The 19,766-nt window shown below is 44.0% G+C and overlaps 1 protein-coding gene across 1 annotated transcript; it reads right to left on the bottom strand.

Moving 5' to 3' along the window:
• Positions 1 to 237: 237 nt before the first annotated feature.
• On the bottom strand, positions 238 to 9,864 carry LOC120742855 (probable serine/threonine-protein kinase clkA). The gene is made up of 3 exons (XM_040046325.1): positions 9,858 to 9,864; positions 6,048 to 6,144; positions 238 to 2,343 (listed from the first exon to the last, which is right to left on the bottom strand). The coding sequence occupies exons 1-3, from the start codon at positions 9,862 to 9,864 to the stop codon at positions 333 to 335; spliced, it is 2,115 nt and encodes a 704-aa protein (XP_039902259.1). The 3' UTR covers positions 238 to 332.
• Between the last annotated feature and the right edge of the window lie 9,902 nt (positions 9,865 to 19,766).

The raw sequence follows: 19,766 nt of genomic DNA, 5'->3' as shown, positions 1-19,766 counted from the left end.
TGTTGGTGTTGTTGTAATGGTGGTTGGTGTTGTTGTTGTGGCTGGAGGTGCTGTTGTAGTGGTGATTGGGGGTGCTGTTGTAATGGTTAGTGATGTCGTTGTCGTGGTCGAAGGTGCTGTTGTAGTGGTTGGTGGTGTTGTTGTAGTGGTGGTTGGAGGTGCTGTTGTAGTGGTGGTTGTAGTGGTTGTTGGAGGTAATGTTGTAGTGGTGGTTGTAGTGGTTGTTGGAGGTAATGTTGTAGTGGTTGTTGGTGTTGTTGTAGTGGTGGTTGGTGTTGTTGTTGTGGCTGGAGGTGCTGTTGTAGTGGTGATTGGGGGTGCTGTTGTAATGGTTAGTGATGTCGTTGTCGTGGTCGAAGGTGCTGTAGTAGTGGTTGGAGGTGCTGTTGTAGTGGTGGTTGTAGTGGTTGTTGGAGGTAATGTTGTAGTGGTTGTTGGTGTTGTTGTAGTGGTGGTTGGTGTTGTTGTTGTGGCTGGAGGTGCTGTTGTAGTGGTGATTGGGGGGTGCTGTTGTAATGGTTAGTGATGTCGTTGTCGTGGTCGAAGGTGCTGTTGTAGTGGTTGGTGGTGTTGTTGTAGTGGTGGTTGGAGGTGCTGTTGTAGTGGTGGTTGTAGTGGTGGTTGGAGGTGCTGTTGTAGTGGTGGTTGTAGTGGTTGTTGGAGGTAATGTTGTAGTGGTTGTTGGTGTTGTTGTAGTGGTGGTTGGTGTTGTTGTTGTGGCTGGAGGTGCTGTTGTAGTGGTGGTTGGGGGTGCTGTTGTAATGGTTAGTGATGTCGTTGTCGTGGTCGAAGGTGCTGTTGTAGTGGTTGGAGGTGCTGTTGTAGTGGTGGTTGGGGGTGCTGTTGTAATGGTTAGTGATGTCGTTGTCGTGGTCGAAGGTGCTGTTGTAGTGGTTGGAGGTGCTGTTGTAGTGGTTGTTGGTGTTGTTGTAGTGGTGGTTGGAGGTGTTGTTGTAGTGGTTGTTGGTGGTGTTATAGTGGTTGGTGGTGTTGTTATAGTGGTGGTTGGTAATGTTGTAGTGGTTGGTGCTGTAGTAGTGGTTAGTGTTGTATTTGTAGTGGTGAGTGGAGTTGCTGTTGTAGTGCTTGGTGGTGCTGTTGTTGTGGTCAGAGACACTGTTGTGGTAGTTGGTTCTGCCGTTGTGGTGGTCGGTGATGCTGTTGTAGTGCTTGTTGGTGCTTTTGTGGTGGTTGGAGGTGCTGTTGTAGTGGTTGGTGTTGTGAGTGTGGTTGTTGGTGGTGCTGTTGTAGTGGTCGGAGGTGCTGTTGCGGTGGTTGGAGATGCTGTTGCAGTGGTTGGTGGAGCTGTTGTCGTTGTCGGTGGTGCTGTTGTAGTGGTTGGTAGTGCTGTTGTAGTGGCCGGAGGTACTGTAGTAGTGGTTGGAGGTACAGTTGTTGTGGTTGGGGTTGTTGTTGTGGTGGTTTGTGGTGCCACTGTGGTAGTCGGAGGTGCTGTTGTAGTGGTTATTGGTGCTGTTGTGCCGGTCAAAGGTGCTGTTGTGGTAGTTTGTGCTGTGGTTGTGGTGGTCGGTGGTGCTGTTGTAGTGCTTGTTGGTGGTGCTGTTGTGGTGGCCGGAGCTGCTGTTGTAGTGGTTGGTGTTGTGAGTGTGGTTGTCAGTGGTGCTGTTGTTGTGGTTGGTGGAGCTGTTGTGGTGGTCGGAGGTACTGTTGTAGTTGGTGGTGGTGTCGTGGCGGTTGGAGCTGCTGTTGTAGTGGTTGGTGTTGTGAATGTGGTTGTCTGTGGTGCTGTTGTAGTGGTCAGAGGTGCTGTTGTAGTGGTTGGTGGTACAGTTGTAGTGGTTGGGGTTGTCATCGTGGTTGTCAGGGGTGCTGTTATGGTTATTTGTGGTGCCGCTGTGGTAGTCGCAGGTGCCGTTGTAGTGGTTGGTGGTGTTGTTGTGCTGGTCATAGGTCCTGTTGTGGTAGTTGGTGCTTTGGTTGTAGTGGTTGGTGGTGCTGTTGTTGTGGTCAGAGGCCCTGTGTTTGTAGTTGATGGTGTTGTTGTGCTGGTCAGAGGTGATGTTGTAGTGCTTGGTGGTGGAGTTGTCGTATTTGGTGGTGCTGTTGTGGTGGTCAGTGGTGCTGTTGTGGTGGTTTGTGGGGCTGTTGTGGTGGTTTGTGGTGTGGTTGTGGTCGTCGAAGGTTCTGTTGTAGTGGTTGGTGGTGTTGTTGTAGTGGTCGGAGGTGCTGTTGTAGTGGTTGGTAGTTCTGTTGTCATAGTTGGAGGTGCTGTTGTTGTGGATGTCGGATGTCCACTTGCAGTTGTTGGTAGTGTCGTTGTGGTGTTTGTTGCTCCTGTTGTAGTGGTGGTTGCTGGCGTTGTGCTTTGTGCTGTCGTCATGACTGTTGATGCAAAAGTTTATTCTTATGTTTTAAATAGTTTTGAAGAGCGCCATAAATTAGTTTGACTTCCCAGCCCTAACATAAACTTTTACTTCATCACTACAATTTTCATGTTGTACTGTGCGTATTATAGTAGAGTAAAGCAATGGAACCGCTTTAATAATTATCCCTTTCATGCATTAATTCTGACAACCTCCATATATGTATATTAAGGATTGCACATACATATAAAACATATTTTACTGTAAAAACCTTGGTTGGAACCATACTGAATTTAACTAGATAAACATAAATACACACACACACACACACACACACACACACACACACATACATATATACATAAGAAGAGAGAGAGTATGCATAGTATGCCCTTGGGACTGGATCACCGAAGGCTCGTGGCACCCCACAGTCAGGCAGCAGTTCCTCCAACACATGTGTGGGCTTACACGCGTTTCTTTTTCTCCTGCTCACCTTTTGTGTGTCGTTCTTTTGTCTCTGCACTCACTATCCCCTTTAACAGGTCAGCCTGGCGGCTGATAGGCCACCTCGGGGAACGCCCCCACCTCACAGGTGCCTATAATTGTCTGCTTAGTCCACAGTGGATTAGAAGAATATTGTGCAACAACACTAAAATACATAATATAAATATGAGGATAAAACCATGCAATATAAATATCAACAAACAAACATGCAATATAAATATCACAATCAAATAATGCGAATGAAATCAACACTATGTACCAGTACACAGATTGATAAAACATAAAAACACAGATTTCCACTGTGTGACATTTACTCGCACTGGAGCCTCGTCGTCTCGTCTCTCTTTATACTGTACTGTTTATAGCGGAGATGACAATAAAGTTTACTTTGACTTCAGGGCCCTATTTCAGGAAGCCGGTTTAGTGCAAACTCTGAGTAAGTATACCCTGAGTTAACGAAAACTCTGGGTTTTCGGTTTCACAAAGCGAGTTTAGATTAATTCTGAGTGAGTTACTATGACGACACACTCCGTGAAGCTAACCTGCCCCGTAGCAGGTTTACTTCAACTAACCCTGACGTTCTCCGCCTCTTTGTCGGAAACCTGACTGTAGGAAGTGTCAGACATGGCGTGCCCCTCCCTTGAAGAGCCAGTAGATGTTGAAGCCCAAATTCTCCGCAGAGCTCTCCGCCGGGAGAGAGTGATTAGAGCGCGTTCGGACATTTTATCATTTCCTGATGATTTCCTGTGTGAACGTTACCGTTTTTCAGCACAATCTATAATTTATTTGAATAACATCCTCAGGCCTAATATTGCTCATGTGACACCGCGGACATCCTCTCAGTTCTGTACATATTATTTGTATTGCACTTCGGTTTTTTGCAAACGGGAGCCTTCTATATAATATTGGTGACGCTGAGCACGTTTCCAAGGCTACCGTCTGTCGGGCAGTCAGGAATGTTACAGTTGCACTGAAACGTCTCCTGTACTCGTTTGTGGTGTTCCCCGGTCATAGACCCACAAGATTCATCAAAGAGGGATGCCACAAAATTGCAGGTATCAGGATGAACGAAACTTAATCCATGATGTGGTGATACTTGAACTACTACTTAAATTTTACATTTATTCTCACGGTTCCCAGGCGTGATTGGCTGTATAGATGGCACTCACATTCCAATCATTGCTCCTTCAGTAAATGAAGGAGACTGTGAACAGGAAGTTTTTCCACAGCATTAATGTACAGGTACATAGTTCCCTGTAGCATTTCAAACTAACAAATTATTTCATTATAGTAATGGATGCTAATTTGTGTTCTCTGCACTGTGAAGATCATATGTGATGCTGCCAACATTATCACAAATGTGGAAGCCAACTGCTCAGCCTCTGTGAGTGGTGGTGGTGGAGGACCCCCACCTGTTTTTCGGGCCTCCGCTTTTTTTTCTGTTGGCTATAACGGGTCACATTTGAGCATACAGAGTAAGCAAATATTTACTTGTAATGTGCTCAGATAATTTCAATAAGTGCTTACAGAAAGAAAATTAATGTAGCCTCTAACTGCAATTGATTTACATCGGACAAACAGACCAAGCACTATGGCTCATAATACAATTACACCTTACCTGTTTGGACTATATTTTTATATTTCATTTTTACTTGCTGCCAGGAACGTTTGGGGTCTGTTGGGTTGCACCTGCGCTCAAATCACATCACAAAATCAAATGTATAAAATAAAAAATAAAATATAATAAAATAACGTGTTAAATGGGTGGAAATCCCTAGCTCAATGTTTAAATTAACACTCACGCATTGACTCTGTCGGCTTTGTTTTGCCATGCATGCTCCCTTTTTTTTGCAGCTGAGGCTGTGTTACTTTTTTTCCGCGGAATTTGCATGTTATCGGCATATGCTGCCATCAGAATTTCGGCCTCAAGCGCTGTAAAATACATTGACCGCGCCTTCTTTCCCTCCGTCTCCATGGTGACTCGCTTAATCTGTGCTCCACTAATCAGGGCTTTATGTATCCTCGTGCGCGCGCTTAATTTGGGGTTAAAGCAACTCCGCGTTGACTGAACTAATTGTTATCAGCCTTTCTGAAACCGAATATTCCGAGTTGGACAGTTCGGGGTTACTCAACCCTGAGTATCGTTTTTCACTCTGAGTTTTCTAAACCGGCTTCCTGAAATAGGGCCCAGCACAGCAGCAAGCAGGCGCACCGAGGGCTCTCGCGCTCACTTTGTAGAATTTTGAAAATACATCGGTGCAAATTATAAGTCTGTATCATAATGTCTGGTGTTTTCGTGTTTGTTGGTTTGTTTTTATTTTGTTTTATTTTGCGAGTTGGTTATTAGATGCTGCTCCAGCCAGCCAGTAAATCCCCTGCCAACCCGCTACTGGAGGTTGTCATAATTCATCCATGACAGGGTTAAATAACAATAATTGCAATGAAAATAACGTTGAAAGACCAGTGGGTGGCAGGGTATAGAGTGACACACGAGTGTCCAATGTAGTAGTTTATGTGCAAGTATACATTCAACACTGACACAAATACAAGGAAACAGACTTTGAATAGCTGTTCACGGTAGTGACCACTATGCGCGAAAGGGTTAATAATACCCTCTATATTATAATTTGATCTCTTTCCTCCATGTATAATTTTAACTACTTCCTTTATTTTATTTTAATGTATAAATGCCACAAGAAATTGTCTACCAGTCATATTAAACAATGCTGATCAGTCTTTTTACCATTTTATTTATATGGAATCTTTTGGTTTTCTTTGCACTTCCCTTTCGTCTCCATGGATATTGTCCAAAATGTATTATCCAGAATGCAATCTAGAGATGTTGATCCATTCATCTCCGACCCAATTTACTAAGGTACTGTATTATTTTATACATGTAACCTAAATGGGCATTGGGTATGATACTTTCTTCTAGCTCTAGTGCATGTACATACTCTGTCATTACTCAGTACTTTGTAATGGCTAACAGCTAAACAACAATTCAGTCCAGGTTTGAACTTGTTTGTGGAAATATGGAATAAATATGGAAGTCGTCTGGACAGTTGACATTTTGTTTTTATAAGAATATTAGTTATTTTTTGAGGATGCACTGAAAGCATGCAGTTATCCTGGAACATTTATTTACTTTAAAATAAATATAATTTAGTTCTTACTATCCCACAAACAATGATACAGATATGACTTGTAATAAATACTTACTCTGTGCTGCATGAAAATGTCCAAGCAGTATTATCCAGCAAATAATTTTTCTTTCCATGGTGGTTGTAGTTACTTCTCACTGCTCTCAGTGCAGACTCTTTTTAGGTGTGACTGTGCATTGTACTTAGATCATGAAATGCTCCTCCCTCCACTATTCAAAGGAATGTTTAAGGATTTGTGACAGAGACTACGTTCATAGAAACTGAAAAACTAGGTATGTGCACAGGAAAATAGATATCTGTGTAATGTAGGACGAATTCATTTTTACATTTTAATTATTTATTAATATTATCACACACTTACACTATGGGTCTTACACTATGCAGCATCACAGGGTGACAGTCCAGTTTCAACAGTTAATATCACTACACTCTCTACAAGTTTAACTTAGTTTGTCGTATCTGGTAGTGTCTGATTTGTAGCGTCTTTATGATCTTAATAAGTAAAATTCTCATTCTCATTGCAGGCTATGAATGGAAGCACTCTGTAGGAGTACATCACTTAGTGTTTATGAGTCATAGGCAAAGGGTTGTATTTGAATTTAACAAAGACACAATTAGTAACACAAAACATAGAATATAAATTGTGAATTGTAGATTAGATTTAAGAAATGCCAACAGTTTGTGTACATAAAGTCAAATTAGTTGTTTTATTTTGACCTTACTGCTGGTGGGTGGGTATAAAATGAAACTGAAAGTACGCAGCTAAAGCTAATTCCTAAACCCAGAATTTTGAAAGCACAACTGGGTTAACACGCTAGTGCTGTCAGCCAACTAAAATGCCATTGCAGTTAGCAACTAAAGCTATTCATGTGGCAGTCAAACAGGTTTTTCATTGTGTGCTGGGGTTTTTCATTTCATAATGACTTTTAATCAAATAGAAAGTTTGTTACAATCAACTTTGTTAATTCTATCTGTTTTCTTTTATTTATAGCTACATTCATTCCGTGATGTGCCAAGTGTGTTCAGTTGGTGAACGGTGTAGACTGCATGCAGACCAGTTTAGCACCCAGACTCTTCAACTACAAACAATGATCAAATCACCTCAACTATACTTATCTAACTAACCTACTCTGAGTTAATGCTGATTTTGTTCTCATCTTTGGTAAGGAGAGGTCAGAGGAAGGATGACCACAACTGGATCAGAAGATGCACTTATCCCCATGTACTGTGTTGATTACAATCACAGAACAGGAAAGCAGCATCCCCTGGGCATTCAGTGAAAGTACAATGTAAATCTTTCTGAGTTAACCCCATCTAACATGGCAAAAATGAGCAGAGAGGACAATGAAAAACATGCAACCAATTTGCAGGTTCACAGGTCAGGCTGGGTCAGTCCGTCTAGTGTCTCTGCTGGAACCTTCAATGTCTTGAGTCCAAGCTTCAGAACTGCTGATTTCGCAGAAGACAAAAGGGAAGAGAAAGCTTTTTTCCACATACATGATTTAAAACAGAGTTTAAACCTTGAACTTTTCTCTTCCTTGAATCTTTCCTGTGGACCACTGGAACCCCTGGCTTTCCCCCACCTATGTTCTGCACCTGGTGTTTTTGTGTAAATAAAAGAACTTTTAACTTGTGATTCTAGTCTGTGCCTGAGTCTGATCCGCTTGCCGTAACAATTCAAGTAATAGACTGTATGTCATGGTTACATGATATCGTAAAAATATTAAAATAAATAAGAAGCCATACTGGCTTGGACGTCACCTGGATTAACAAGGTCCACGTCAGGTGTTGAGGAACCAAGGCACCCTGATGAGAAGTGGACTACTGGAACAGGATGGGGAAGAGTGTCACAGAACACGGAGTGTTCAGGTAACAGGACCCCAAAAGCGGACTCAGCACACCGCAGCTCAGAACTATGTACAAGTTTGGATGCCAAGCCACGGGCCGTGACAAAAGGATGAAAATAGGGTGCTGTTGGAATGCTACTAGGCAAGTAGCCCCAGCAGAACAGGTTACATGAATTGGAGCACATAGCTGGAGTGACTCCCAAGCTAGGCAAGTAGCTCCAGCACATTCCGGAAACAACATCCGAGCTGTCAGTCCAGAAAAGTGCAGTCCTAGGAACAGTAAAGATAGTGTGCAGGACGCTCAAGATCCCAGGCCTCTGGTAGAGGACCTGAGCCTGAAGGATAGACTGCCTGCAGGGGTAAGAGGGGAATATATCTTCCATCCACCATTTGCTTCCGCTTATCCTTTTCAGGGTCGCGGGGGGCGCTGGAGCCTATCTCAGCTGTCATAGGGCGAGAGGCGGGGTACACCCTGGACAGGTCGCCAGTCTGTCGCAGGGCTAACACACAGAGACAGACAACCATTCGCACTCACATTCACTCCCGCATTCACACCTATGGGCAATTTAGATTGTTCAATTAACCTATCCCCACAAAGTGCATGTCTTTGGACTGTGGGAGGAATCTTTTTTTAATTATATACATAAATGACCCCTTCTGTTTACCTAACTAACAATTTGGTCTATGGAAGTGTTGCATGCAGAGGGTTGGATAGTGTTCTGCTGTCTGCATTTCAGCATTATTAGTTGACACTTGGTGTTGTTTATGATATCTAATAGTTATATTTCAGAACTAGGGAACAGCAGCATGACCATTTCAACAAGAATGCTTACTTACAACACTATTTCCAAATCAATCATGGGGAGTAGTGTGCAAACAAGGTTCAAAATCATGGTTACACAAACATGGGCACATCCTCAGTGCTTTTGAATTCCATAAGACCTGGGACAACCAAACTGTCGTGAAACACATCAAGGATAGCTTTGCTGAACCCATTCCAGAGGATGTCAAGCAAAATACTATTGTTTATTGATACTGTGTGTATTCGTGTAATGAGTGTTACAAAATGAAGAAGCGAAAGATATAAATCATTATTATTTAAAACATGAAATACACCAGTAGCATTTTAAGGTCTGTGATACACTGAACAGAAGAAGTCACGTTAAAGGTGACGACTGTGGCACAAGCAGTGATGAATAAAATGATACTGGCACCAAGTGGATTGCCAGGAGTGTTGGTAAAAGGTGAAGAGCAAAGCAAGGAAGTGATGGGAGCAGCATTTGTGATCAAGCCTACATGGCAAGAAGTGATTACATCCCTACCATGAGTGTTAATGATGAAGATTACTCTTCATATTTAATTCTAATGGCATCTCTTTCTGGCAGTTCTTCAGATGATAAGCATTTTAATCAAGCTATTATTGTGAGCTTGGAGAGTCACATGTGAGCAGCAAACCCACAGAATTTGAGTTTGATTATAGCTTTCCAGAAATGTCAAATCAACATAAAACTTTGGCTTTAAACCTCTGTGATGAGTATGACACATAAATTGCATTAACTGGTTATCCATGACCGGTTTCTCAAATTCTGTAACATGATTACGTGGTTGATGTATTTAATTTTGCGTTTTATTTTCAGTTTTTAGTGCAGAAAAAGTGCCAGTTCAACAGATACTGCTGGAGCAAAATTAGCAAAAAAACAGCAGTGCAAATTTAATATAAAACACGCTGCTGTGCAGAAGGAAGCCTTGCATGTCTCCAAAGGATATCTTATGATCACAACTTGATGATCTGTATACAATTCTCAGGTAAAATAGGCAAAAATGAGGAAGATGTTGATTTAGGTGGATGATCTTTTCATCTATCTCATTTAGCAACAGAAGAGCTGCTGAGCAGATGGTTGTTACCTTCTGGAGAGATTTTTTTCCAGGATGCAGAAAGTAATTGGCAATTTAGTTTACAATAAACACATTTCTGAAATTTTTATATTACATAACATACTTGTATAATGGTGACTACACACCTTCCATTGCTCCTTAAGTATCCTCTCAGTTGTAATAACATTTTTACATAGTTCCTTGAGACTGTTGAAAGATGAAACGCATGAGTTACTAAAGTGAAAGGAAGAAGCAATTGTGTTGACGGGCATCTTTTGTAACTGGGAGGTTGAGGATCAGATGGCTTGGAGTTGCCTGCTACCACTAACGTTCTGAAGTTTCAATTGTCTTTATTTGCAAATCATTCACTATAAATAAACACAATGAACTTAGACATCGTGTCTGCATTTTGTGTCCATTCAGGAAAACAACTCAGACATGACACATTGGCAATTTATTTAGGCCAAGTGAGATAATATAAAGATACCTTAAAGCATATTGTTTTCATTTTCTGTTTTGCAGAATAAGAAGGACTTTCCAAATTACGGAAGATATTGGCCTTTCCAACAAGAGCAACTATGGTGCCACCTACTGACTTTTTCCCAGCACGCTCCATTGAGTTATTCATAGAGGAGATGACTGCTTTGTGTCGCCAAGAGAGTAGTTTCCCTCTTGGCGACACGTTTGTTAACTGCATTAGGTTGCCAGTGACCTTTCATTATTGCATTACGTAACACTTCCAGGTCTGACAGACTATGAACACATTATGCTGTATGAGTTTTTCGTGTTTCTCTTTTGTCTTAGTCTCGCTTGGAAAAATAAAAATGCATAACCATACTTTCCCTTACTGTGTATTGCTGCCTGAAATTGCGCATTAACTTGTCAAGGTTTTAATATTTACAAATTCGCCTGCCTCAGTCAAGTTCCTTGTCAAATAAACACAATGTATAATCTATAATGTAGCTCATTCAGTGAATCCAAAAAGTTAAAAATATTTATGTGTCTTCATACAACTCTGAGTTTAGTCTTTCTTTCTTTTTTTTTTTTTTTGGTCTACCTTACAATACAAAGTGCCTTGACACGACTGTTGTGGTGATTTGGCGCTTTATAAATAAAAAATATGGTTGTCTCCTTTTCTAATTGTTTTTTTTTTTTTTTTTTTTTGCCTGTCCTGTTTGGCTCTTTTGCCGTCAGAATTATTGTCTAAAGGCAAAGAAAGATGCCCAACGGATTTACTTTACCAAATTGACCATCCCAGCCTTGCCATAATGGTCCATTTGATTCACCTTTTATTGTTTATTTTATTTTCACTTGCTGAATACGGGACAGACTTGACTGGAGGAAAGAAGGGGAGAAAGAAAGAGGGAAAGAGAAACAGCTGAGAAGAGGGACGGGGGAGAAGGGCAAAAAACAAAAACCAACAGAATGGGCAGAAAAAAAAGAAAAGAAAAAAAAGAAAAGAAAAAAAATGCATATATCGATCACCTGGATCACCTGTTGAGAAAGAAAAAAGAAAACAAGCAGAAGAGAACAAGAGTAATAGAATAAACAACATCACAATGATATATGGGAATATGACAGTAAATACTAAATATTAAACATTACACTGGGGACACTAGGGCGTGCAGCTCGGATCACAGGTGACCCTTCTCACCCTGGACACAGTCTGTTTGACCTGCTCCCCTCAGGCAGGAGGCTCCGGTCCATTCGCACCAGAACCTCTCGCCATAAGAACAGTTTCTTCCCCTCTCCTTTTGAACACATGAACAATAACCGTATGACTGTTCCCACCACTAACACATGACCCTACGCTGTGTTCACTGCATCATTCCATGTTTGGCATTGATCACCACCTGCACTCTCATGTATATATCATGTATATATCTATCTATCTACTTAGCACTTTTAATTCTTATTCTCATTTTTATTTTCATGTCTATTTAAGCTTAATTTATAACAGTATGTTTGCACTGAAGCACCGCAGCAATTTCCTAATGTTGTAAACCCGCTCAACATTTGGCAATAAAACCCTTTCTGATTCTGATTATTGTGCAGCACATAAGATCAACAGAACACAGTGTGCTTTGAGGTAGGAGCCAAAAAGGGTGTAGTTTGTGGGTGTGATCACCCGTGTGTACACCTGTGAGCATGGACGCACTTGTTTTTTTTTTTTTTAAAGGTTCCTTCATGTAATGATCTGCTAGAGGGTGTGGGGGGGCCACAGCCCCGTCCTCCAGGGCATGAAGCAGGTATGGAGGAGATCAAAACTCCAGACATCCAGAGGCCCCCAGAACACAAGAGACCAAGGAAGACTAACAGAGGGGCAGCCGCGCCACTGTCCCAGAAAGAGCTGAGGAGAGTCCCAGATGAGGGTTCACTCAGCAGCCGCGGAGCAGAAGCCAGGGGGAGTTGCAGTGACGCGCCCGTGAGCTCCGCCGGCAGCCAGCTGTGCCTGAGTGACCGAGCCCCAGGCCGAGAGGCCGGGGGCACCCCACCTCCGAAGTGGCCCGAGCGAGCCCCAGGCTCCAGGCCCCGATAAGCGGCCGCCAAGGAGTGAGCCGGTGTGTACCTGGACGCCCATCCCCAGACACAAAGAACCACCAACGCACCGACATCTGAGGTAGTCCGCCACTGGCAGGGGAAGTGGTGGTGGGGGGAGATAGACCTCCAAACTTTGGAGGGCCTGAGATGTCCCCAGAGAGGTGGCGTCTGATACCCAACCTGACATATAGACACAGACATACAGGCACACACAGATACAAACATCCATTCCCACCCTCATGCTCTCATATGCACTTACTCCACACTCAACCAACGTGGAGACAGACATAAAGAGACGCTGTACACACGATCACACTCCCCAAGCGTACTCTACGAACTGGGTCTAGGTACCCTTGCCCCTGGAGGGGGGAACTGCACCCAGACCCAGGTGGTGTTACCCTTTTCCCTGCGGTGGGGAGAGGCAGACCGCCCCGACTCCGCAGCAGCAGGGAGGCCCCACACTCCAGACCGCAGTCGGACAGCCAACTCCTCCTCCTAGCCCCCCCGCTCCAGCAGGTCGCAGAGAATTGGGGTGAGAGAAGACTCCAAACCTCCCTCCGCCCGCTCATTGTAGTGTTGATGCATGTGTGTTCTAAGGTGCATTTAAAACCCAGGAGGGCATGGAGCTACCTGCCAGAGAGCAGCAGGTAAGCGCATAGCCCCTCCTGCTAGCCCTCAATGTCTATGTGTATTTAAAATTGAGGGGTGGGCAATGACGCCAGGGGTGAGGTGTACACCCTGATGGTCTTTTGGAGTCCGTGTAGCGTGCCCAACCCCAAGATCCTATATGTATGTGTAATGAGAGTGTGAGTAATGTGAATGTCTAAGTTGTGGGATAAAATTGAGGCAGAGGCAGCCAGAAGGGGACAGAGGGGGGGGGGGGGCTCCTCTGCACCCTGGTGACATACCCCTACTCCAAGGCCCTGCATGTGTGGGTGGTTGTGGTGGAGCGGGAAGAGGGAGGCAGCTGGAGATGGGGAGGGAAGGAAGGGAGGGGCAAGTGACCCCTCCCTGGGGCCAGCTCCCCCGCTGACCCCAGTAGGCACTCCCATACTCCGCGACCCGCCAGGGAAAGGCGGCCCAGGCCCATCCAGACCGGGGCCCAGTGCAGCAGCGCCTCCCGGCCCCACAGAGCCCGGGACAGTCCACCCAACCCCACTACAGAGAAAACTGCACCCACCCCACCATCCACTCATCTTCCAGACTACATAAGACAATAGACGCCCAGGCTGAGATCTTCCTCCACCTCTCCTGTATCTCCCCTTCCTGCAGAGAGAGTTCCTGAAGAGAGGAAAGCTCCTGCAAGATGTGACAATCTCCCCCACCAGTTGAAGAGCCCCCCAGGTGGCTCGACGCACCGGCGGCACCCTGCGCCAGGGCTGGGCCCCCATGCACCCACCCGCTCACAACCCCGGCAACACACCAACCAGGACCCAAGCCCCCGAGGCCCGGCCAGGGCCCCAGCCCAAAGACGGAGCGCCCCCAGAACCTCACGCCCATCCCGGACCCACCCAGGGGCAGCCAGGCTACCAGGTCAGTAACCCTGAGTTTAGTCTTTCAAGTAAGTATATAATAGTTTGGCTGAAGCCATCAACACAGCAATGCAGGTCCAAGCGCCACCTAATCAACTTGCAGTTGCCATCAAAATGAATCTTAAGAGATCAGAAAGCGTTACAGTCCAGCATGTTTATTCACATTATTTAGTAGCAAATTATAGTGACCTCTATTTAAACACAAATTTGATTGATGAAAATTATGTGCATGTACTTCAACAACACCACACCTCAGTGGCATAAATGATATTTTTCCACACTACATTTACCATGCACAATTGATGTTATAGATTACAATTACGATGCAAAATAATAGATTAAACAACTCAGCAGTATATACATTAGAAGACATGTAAATTAATGTACTATGAATCAGAAATATACTTAAACAAGGCAATTTCTGTTTTTTGTTGTTCATTTACCTTATGTTAATCATACATATTACCTTCAGTAATGTTTTGAATGAAGGGCCTTTAATTATACTCGAGTCTTTTTATATGTTATGTTATTACCTTTAATCGCAAGGTGACCATTTCCTTCAAACCAGTTTGTCATGTAGCGCGGTATGGCAGGAGGGATTGGACCCAAACAAAGGAATGAACCAAGGGAGACATCTTTACTGCAGTATCAAAATATCTAAACATAAAACTAAAAAAAATAGAAACACATAACTCAAACTAGGAAACTATGCCAGGAACAGAGAACTAGAAATTACCAGAAGCACGGAGGAAAAACAAGCAATGTGGGGTAACGACGCAACAGCAGACGGAGAAAAACAAAGGCCCTAAATACAGAGGAGGAACGAGGGAATGAGACAAGAGGAGAGCACAGCTGGGAGTAATCACACATAACAAGACAGGGAAGAAGGAAAACTGAAAACACTGAACATGGGACAAGGAACTATCAAAAGAAAACAGGAAACACACAGACCGAAACACGCAATGGATGATTTAGGAAGAAACACAGGGAGATTTTGAAATAAATATAACCACTTAGGCAAAATTATCATCTTTATAGCATAAACTCTACCATTATGCATGTTCCAAAACTGTATACTTGACTGAAGCTCAGATATTAAGGGAGAGAAGTTAGAATTTAATAATAGAGAGGAATAGCACTTTGTAACCTGAATACCCAGAGTGAACCTCTCATAAGTTATACTAAACGTGAGGTTTTGTAGCCAAGAGGAGTTACTCACACGTGTAGGCATTAGTTCATTTTTATTCAAATTTATCCTATATCAAAAGAAGGATGGATTTTTCTTGACCATTCTCTCCAGACTGCAGTGATCCCTGATGCTTGTGTACTTTTTCCCACCATATTTTTCCATTTCAGTTTATTTGGTATGCTTTGATACAGCACTATGTGAACAGGCAGCTTTTCTGCAATGACCTTCTGCGGCTTACACTCTCTGAGGGGATTGTCAATGGTTGTCATCTCAATAACTATCAACCACCTCTTTTCTTTTGTTAAGTTTGACTATCAAGGCAAGCAACCAATAAATCCTGCCTGATTCTTAACTGTTCTGTTGTCTTCCTCCTTCATTGATTGTGGTTGTCCAGTGTTGCTGTCTCCTTCCTACCTTTGCCTCCACCATGGTGGGGGGGACGTAACACAAGTGGGGGCTCGTCCGGGATCTTTTTATGCTGTGGACAACCTAAATTAATGAAAGTGTGTCGTGATTTTAGGGTGGCTACGTTTCATGGTTGCGGTTGAAGATGAGTTTTGACCTGCTTGATTTTGTTAATCAACCTAGCGTTGAAAAAAAAAATGACTTGTGTCGCAAAGATGACTTGTTAAGTATTGCTGCCCAGTATAAACTTTCCGTACCAAAATATGGAGTGAAGAAGGATATTAAGCAGGCTTTGTTGGAGGGGTTAATCGAGTTGGGTATCTTAATTAGCCCTGCTACAAATGAGGTACCTTCTCAGGACCCCTTAGCTTCCCCTGGAGCCTCTGCTAATCCAGCTTCTCCAGAGAGAACTGAAGAGCAAGCTCTACTTGCTACACCTCCGGCTGCCCAAGTTAAATCAGATGTGGCTCCCCAAACTCTGCCTCGCTTTAAGCCTTTCACTCCAGAATCCCAAACATCTAGCAGGGATGCAAAGCTTAAGGTTCGCTTATTATGTTTACAGTTGGAGGCACAGGAGAAGTAGAAGGTGCGTAAAGCAGATTATGATCTCCGGCTGGAGATCCGTAGGCTTGAGATAGAAGCTGAAAAAGAAATCAGGTTAAAGCAGCTTGAAGTAGAAGCACTGAAGGTGTCATCAGGACAGAAAACAGATGCCACTAAAGAAATCCCAAAAGTGTCCCCAGAAAGTTTTGATATTAGCAAAAATATTGCTCTGGTACCTACCTTTCGTGAGACTGAGGTAGATTCATATTTCAATGCTTTTGAAAAGGTAGCTACTGCTCTGAACTGGCCAAGAGACGTGGCCTATTTTACTTCAGTGTAAATTAGTGGGCAAAGCTCAGGAGGTAGTAGCTTCACTTTCGCTAGAGCAGAGCATGAAATATGAAGTGTTGAAGGAAACAATTGTACGTGCCTACGAACTGGTACCTGAGGCCTACAGGCAGAAATTTAGGAACCACAAGAAGACCAGCAGTCAAACATATGTGGAGTTTGCACATGAAAAAGGGGCTCTTTTTGATAAGTGATGTGCTGCTAACGGAGTTGGGGATGATTATGAGTCTCTGCGCGAGTTAATGTTACTGGAGGATTTTAAAAATTCATTACCTGAGAGGCTCATAATGTTCTTAAATGAACAGAAGGTGACGTCAATGTCCAAAGCAGCTGTGTTGGCCGATGAGTTTGTGTTAACTCATAAGAATGTTTTTACCCCTATTTCCCATCCAGATAGGCCCACAGCCTTGCGCTCAGCACGGCTTGAGTCGAGTCGATCTGTTGCGAGGCCAGTGAGGCTACCTTCACCTCCCCACGGTGAGCGTGAATGCTTTTATTGCCACAAGAGGGGTCATCTCATTGCAGAATGTCAGGCATTAAAGCGTAAACAGCAACTATCCTCACAACCAAAAGGGGTGGGACTGATTAAAGCCACAGAGAATGGGAGGGCATTTCAACCGAACACTAACCACCCTGACCCCTGTTTCAAACCATTCATTCTAGAGGGAGTGGTTTCGCTGACTGGGAATCCAAAAGATCAACAGCCAGTAAAAATGCTGAGAGATACAGGGGCCTCTCAGTCCATCATTAGAGAAAACGTCTTACCGTTTTCTGAGTCGTCGTTTTGCCAGTCCAGTGTTATTGTCCAGGGAGTAGAACTCGGATTTGTATCTGCCCCTTTGCACACTATTCACATTCAGTCAACATTAGTCAGCGGAGTTGTTAAAGTGGCTATTCGTTCTGCATTGCCTATCCCAGGTATTGACTTCATCCTAGGTAATGACCTTGCCTCCAGCAAGGTCATTACCTAGGATGCTTGTCTAACACTTCCGTTCCTGAAGTGTTAGACAGACCCGAGCTGAGTCTGGACTCTGACTCAGCCAAAGACCAGCCTGCCATTTTTCCAGCTTGTATAGTTACGAGGGCCCAGACAAAAAAGTATGGCCCTGACTTGGCCGATTCCTTTATGAGGTCAGATCCCTTTGGTGACGTGATCACATTTACTTCTGGATCTAAGGTTCAGGCCAAAGTTCCACCTGCTGACAAAACACAACCAATCCTGAATTTGCCAGTCTCCTGAGAGGAGTTCATTACTGCACAGAAAAATGATGTAACCCTGTCCAAGTGTCATTCTTCTATCCTCAGTCAACAGGATGCCAAGTAGAAAAAGCTTGCTTACTTTTCAGATGAAGGTCTACTGATGCGCAGATTTACGAGTGAGGTCTCAGAAGACGCAGACTGGTCTGCAGTTTATCAGGTGGTTGTACCTACTGCCTATCATACCCAGGTATTGTCCTTAGCACATGGCCATTCATGGTCAGGACATTTGGGGGTTAACAAGACATACAGCAGAATTCTGAAACATTTCTTCTGCCCAGGACTGAAATCTGATGTTGTTCAATACTGCCGTACTTGCCATGTATGCCAAATGACTGGCAAGCCAAACCAAATAATCCCACCAGCTCCTCTCTGTCCTATCCCAGTAGTAGAGGACCCATTTCAAAAAGTGATTGTTGACTGTGTGGGGCCTCTACCTAAATCTAAAACTGGAAACCAGTTTCTGTTGACGGTCATGTGCGTTTCAACTAGGTTTCCTGAGGAAATCCCACTACGGAGGATTACAGCTCAGATTGTTGTTAAAGCGCTGTTAAGATTCTTTTCAACCTTTGGTCTGCCTAAGGTTGTGCAAACAGACCAAGGCACTAACTTTAAGTCTAGAGTATTTGCCCAAGCCCTGAAAACATTAGGCATTGAACACATAACCTCGAGTTCTTACCATCCTGAAAGTCAGGGGGCGCCAGAGAGGTTTCATCAGACTTTGAAGTCCATGTTAAGGAAACACTGTTATAGTCCTGTCGTGAAGCAACCCAAGAATCTCTGGGATTTAGTCCCAGTGAACTTGTGTTTGGGCGTGAGATGAGGGGTCCTTTAAAGGTTTTTAAAGAGGCTGGCTAATCTGGTGGATAACACCAAAAGCCTTCCAGAGTATGTCAAAACACTAAATGACAGGTTAAAGAGGGCTTATTCCTTAACAAGGAACGTACTAGCCACTTCACAAGCGAAAATGAAGAGACACTTTGATCAGCGGGCTGTTGACCGTTCATCCCAGCCAGGTGACAGAGTGCTCCTTCTCCTTCCGGTGCCCGGCTCCTCTCTTTCCGTTAAATTCTCTGGTCCTTATGTTGTAGAGAGAAAATTCAGCAAGACCAACTACATTATTCATAACCCGGATCGCAGACGTCCTACTCGGGTGTGTCATGTCAACATGATGAAGCTGTACAACTCTCGTGAACCTTCCACAGATGGCACTGTGGTCCAAGAGCAAGTGGTTACATCCCCGATGGTTTCTGTGTCCAAGGTGGAGATTACTCCAGATGAAGATGGATTGGTGTTACGGGGTGCTGAGCCTCAAAGTGCTCGATTAGGTAATTCTGTGATATTGTCAACACTATCACAATACCTGTCCCACCTTCCTGCTGAACAGAGCAATGATATCATAACACTCATATTGGGATTCCCATCTCTGTTCGATGACATCCCGTCCCAAACCACTGTCATAAATGGTAAATGGTAAATGGCCTGTATTTATATAGTGCTTTACTAGTCCCTAAGGACCCCAAAGCGCTTTACATATCCAGTCATCCACCCATTCACGCACACATTCACACACTGGTGATGGCAAGCTACATTGTAGCCACAGCCACCCTGGGGCGCATTGACAGAGGCGAGGCTGCCGGACACTGGCGCCACCGGGCCCTCTGACCATAAAACATGATATGGTGCTGACTAACCCTACACCAATCAAACAGCGTGCTTATCGGGTTAGTCCAGCAAAGAGGGAAATCATAAAACAGGAAGTTGAGTATCTCTCTTCAGAATGGATTCGCAGTTCCAAGCTCCAGCTCTTGGAGTTCACCATGTCTCCTAGACACGAAGTCAGATGGAAACCCAAGATTCTGTACTGACTTCCGAAAGGTGAACTCGGTTTGTGGGATGTGCGTCATCATGACCACCAAGATGAACCCAGTAATTCACCGACACTTGCTTCCTCCTAAGATCTAGGGGCATTTCTCCCATCTCCACCTGTAGGGCACTGACTGGAGACGTTTTAAAAGCTCCACAGCACACTCTAAGGGCTTCCGATTGCAGAACATCCAAACGTCTCAACACAGAAGGAGCTGCTGAACCATATGCCACACACCCATAATCAAAGACCGACCTAATTAACGCCTGGTAAAGTCCTTTCAAAGCAGAAGCGCTCGCTCCCCAACCCCTCCCAGCTACACACCTCATAACATTAATAACTTTTTTGTATTTGGTTTCAATCCGGTCAATAT

The sequence above is a fragment of the Simochromis diagramma genome, unplaced genomic scaffold (assembly GCF_900408965.1).
Source record: "Simochromis diagramma unplaced genomic scaffold, fSimDia1.1 OVJJ01000553.1, whole genome shotgun sequence".
NCBI classification, from domain to species: domain Eukaryota; kingdom Metazoa; phylum Chordata; class Actinopteri; order Cichliformes; family Cichlidae; genus Simochromis; species Simochromis diagramma.
This window is presented reverse-complemented; position numbering and strand designations above follow the sequence as displayed.

Bases quoted from the DNA above. Each gene is read 5' to 3' on its own strand.
- LOC120742855 (XM_040046325.1), bottom strand. The intron at 2,344-6,047 runs GTAAGTATTTAT...TTGCATCAACAG, and splicing joins ACATTTTCATGCAGCACAGA to TCATGACGACAGCACAAAGC.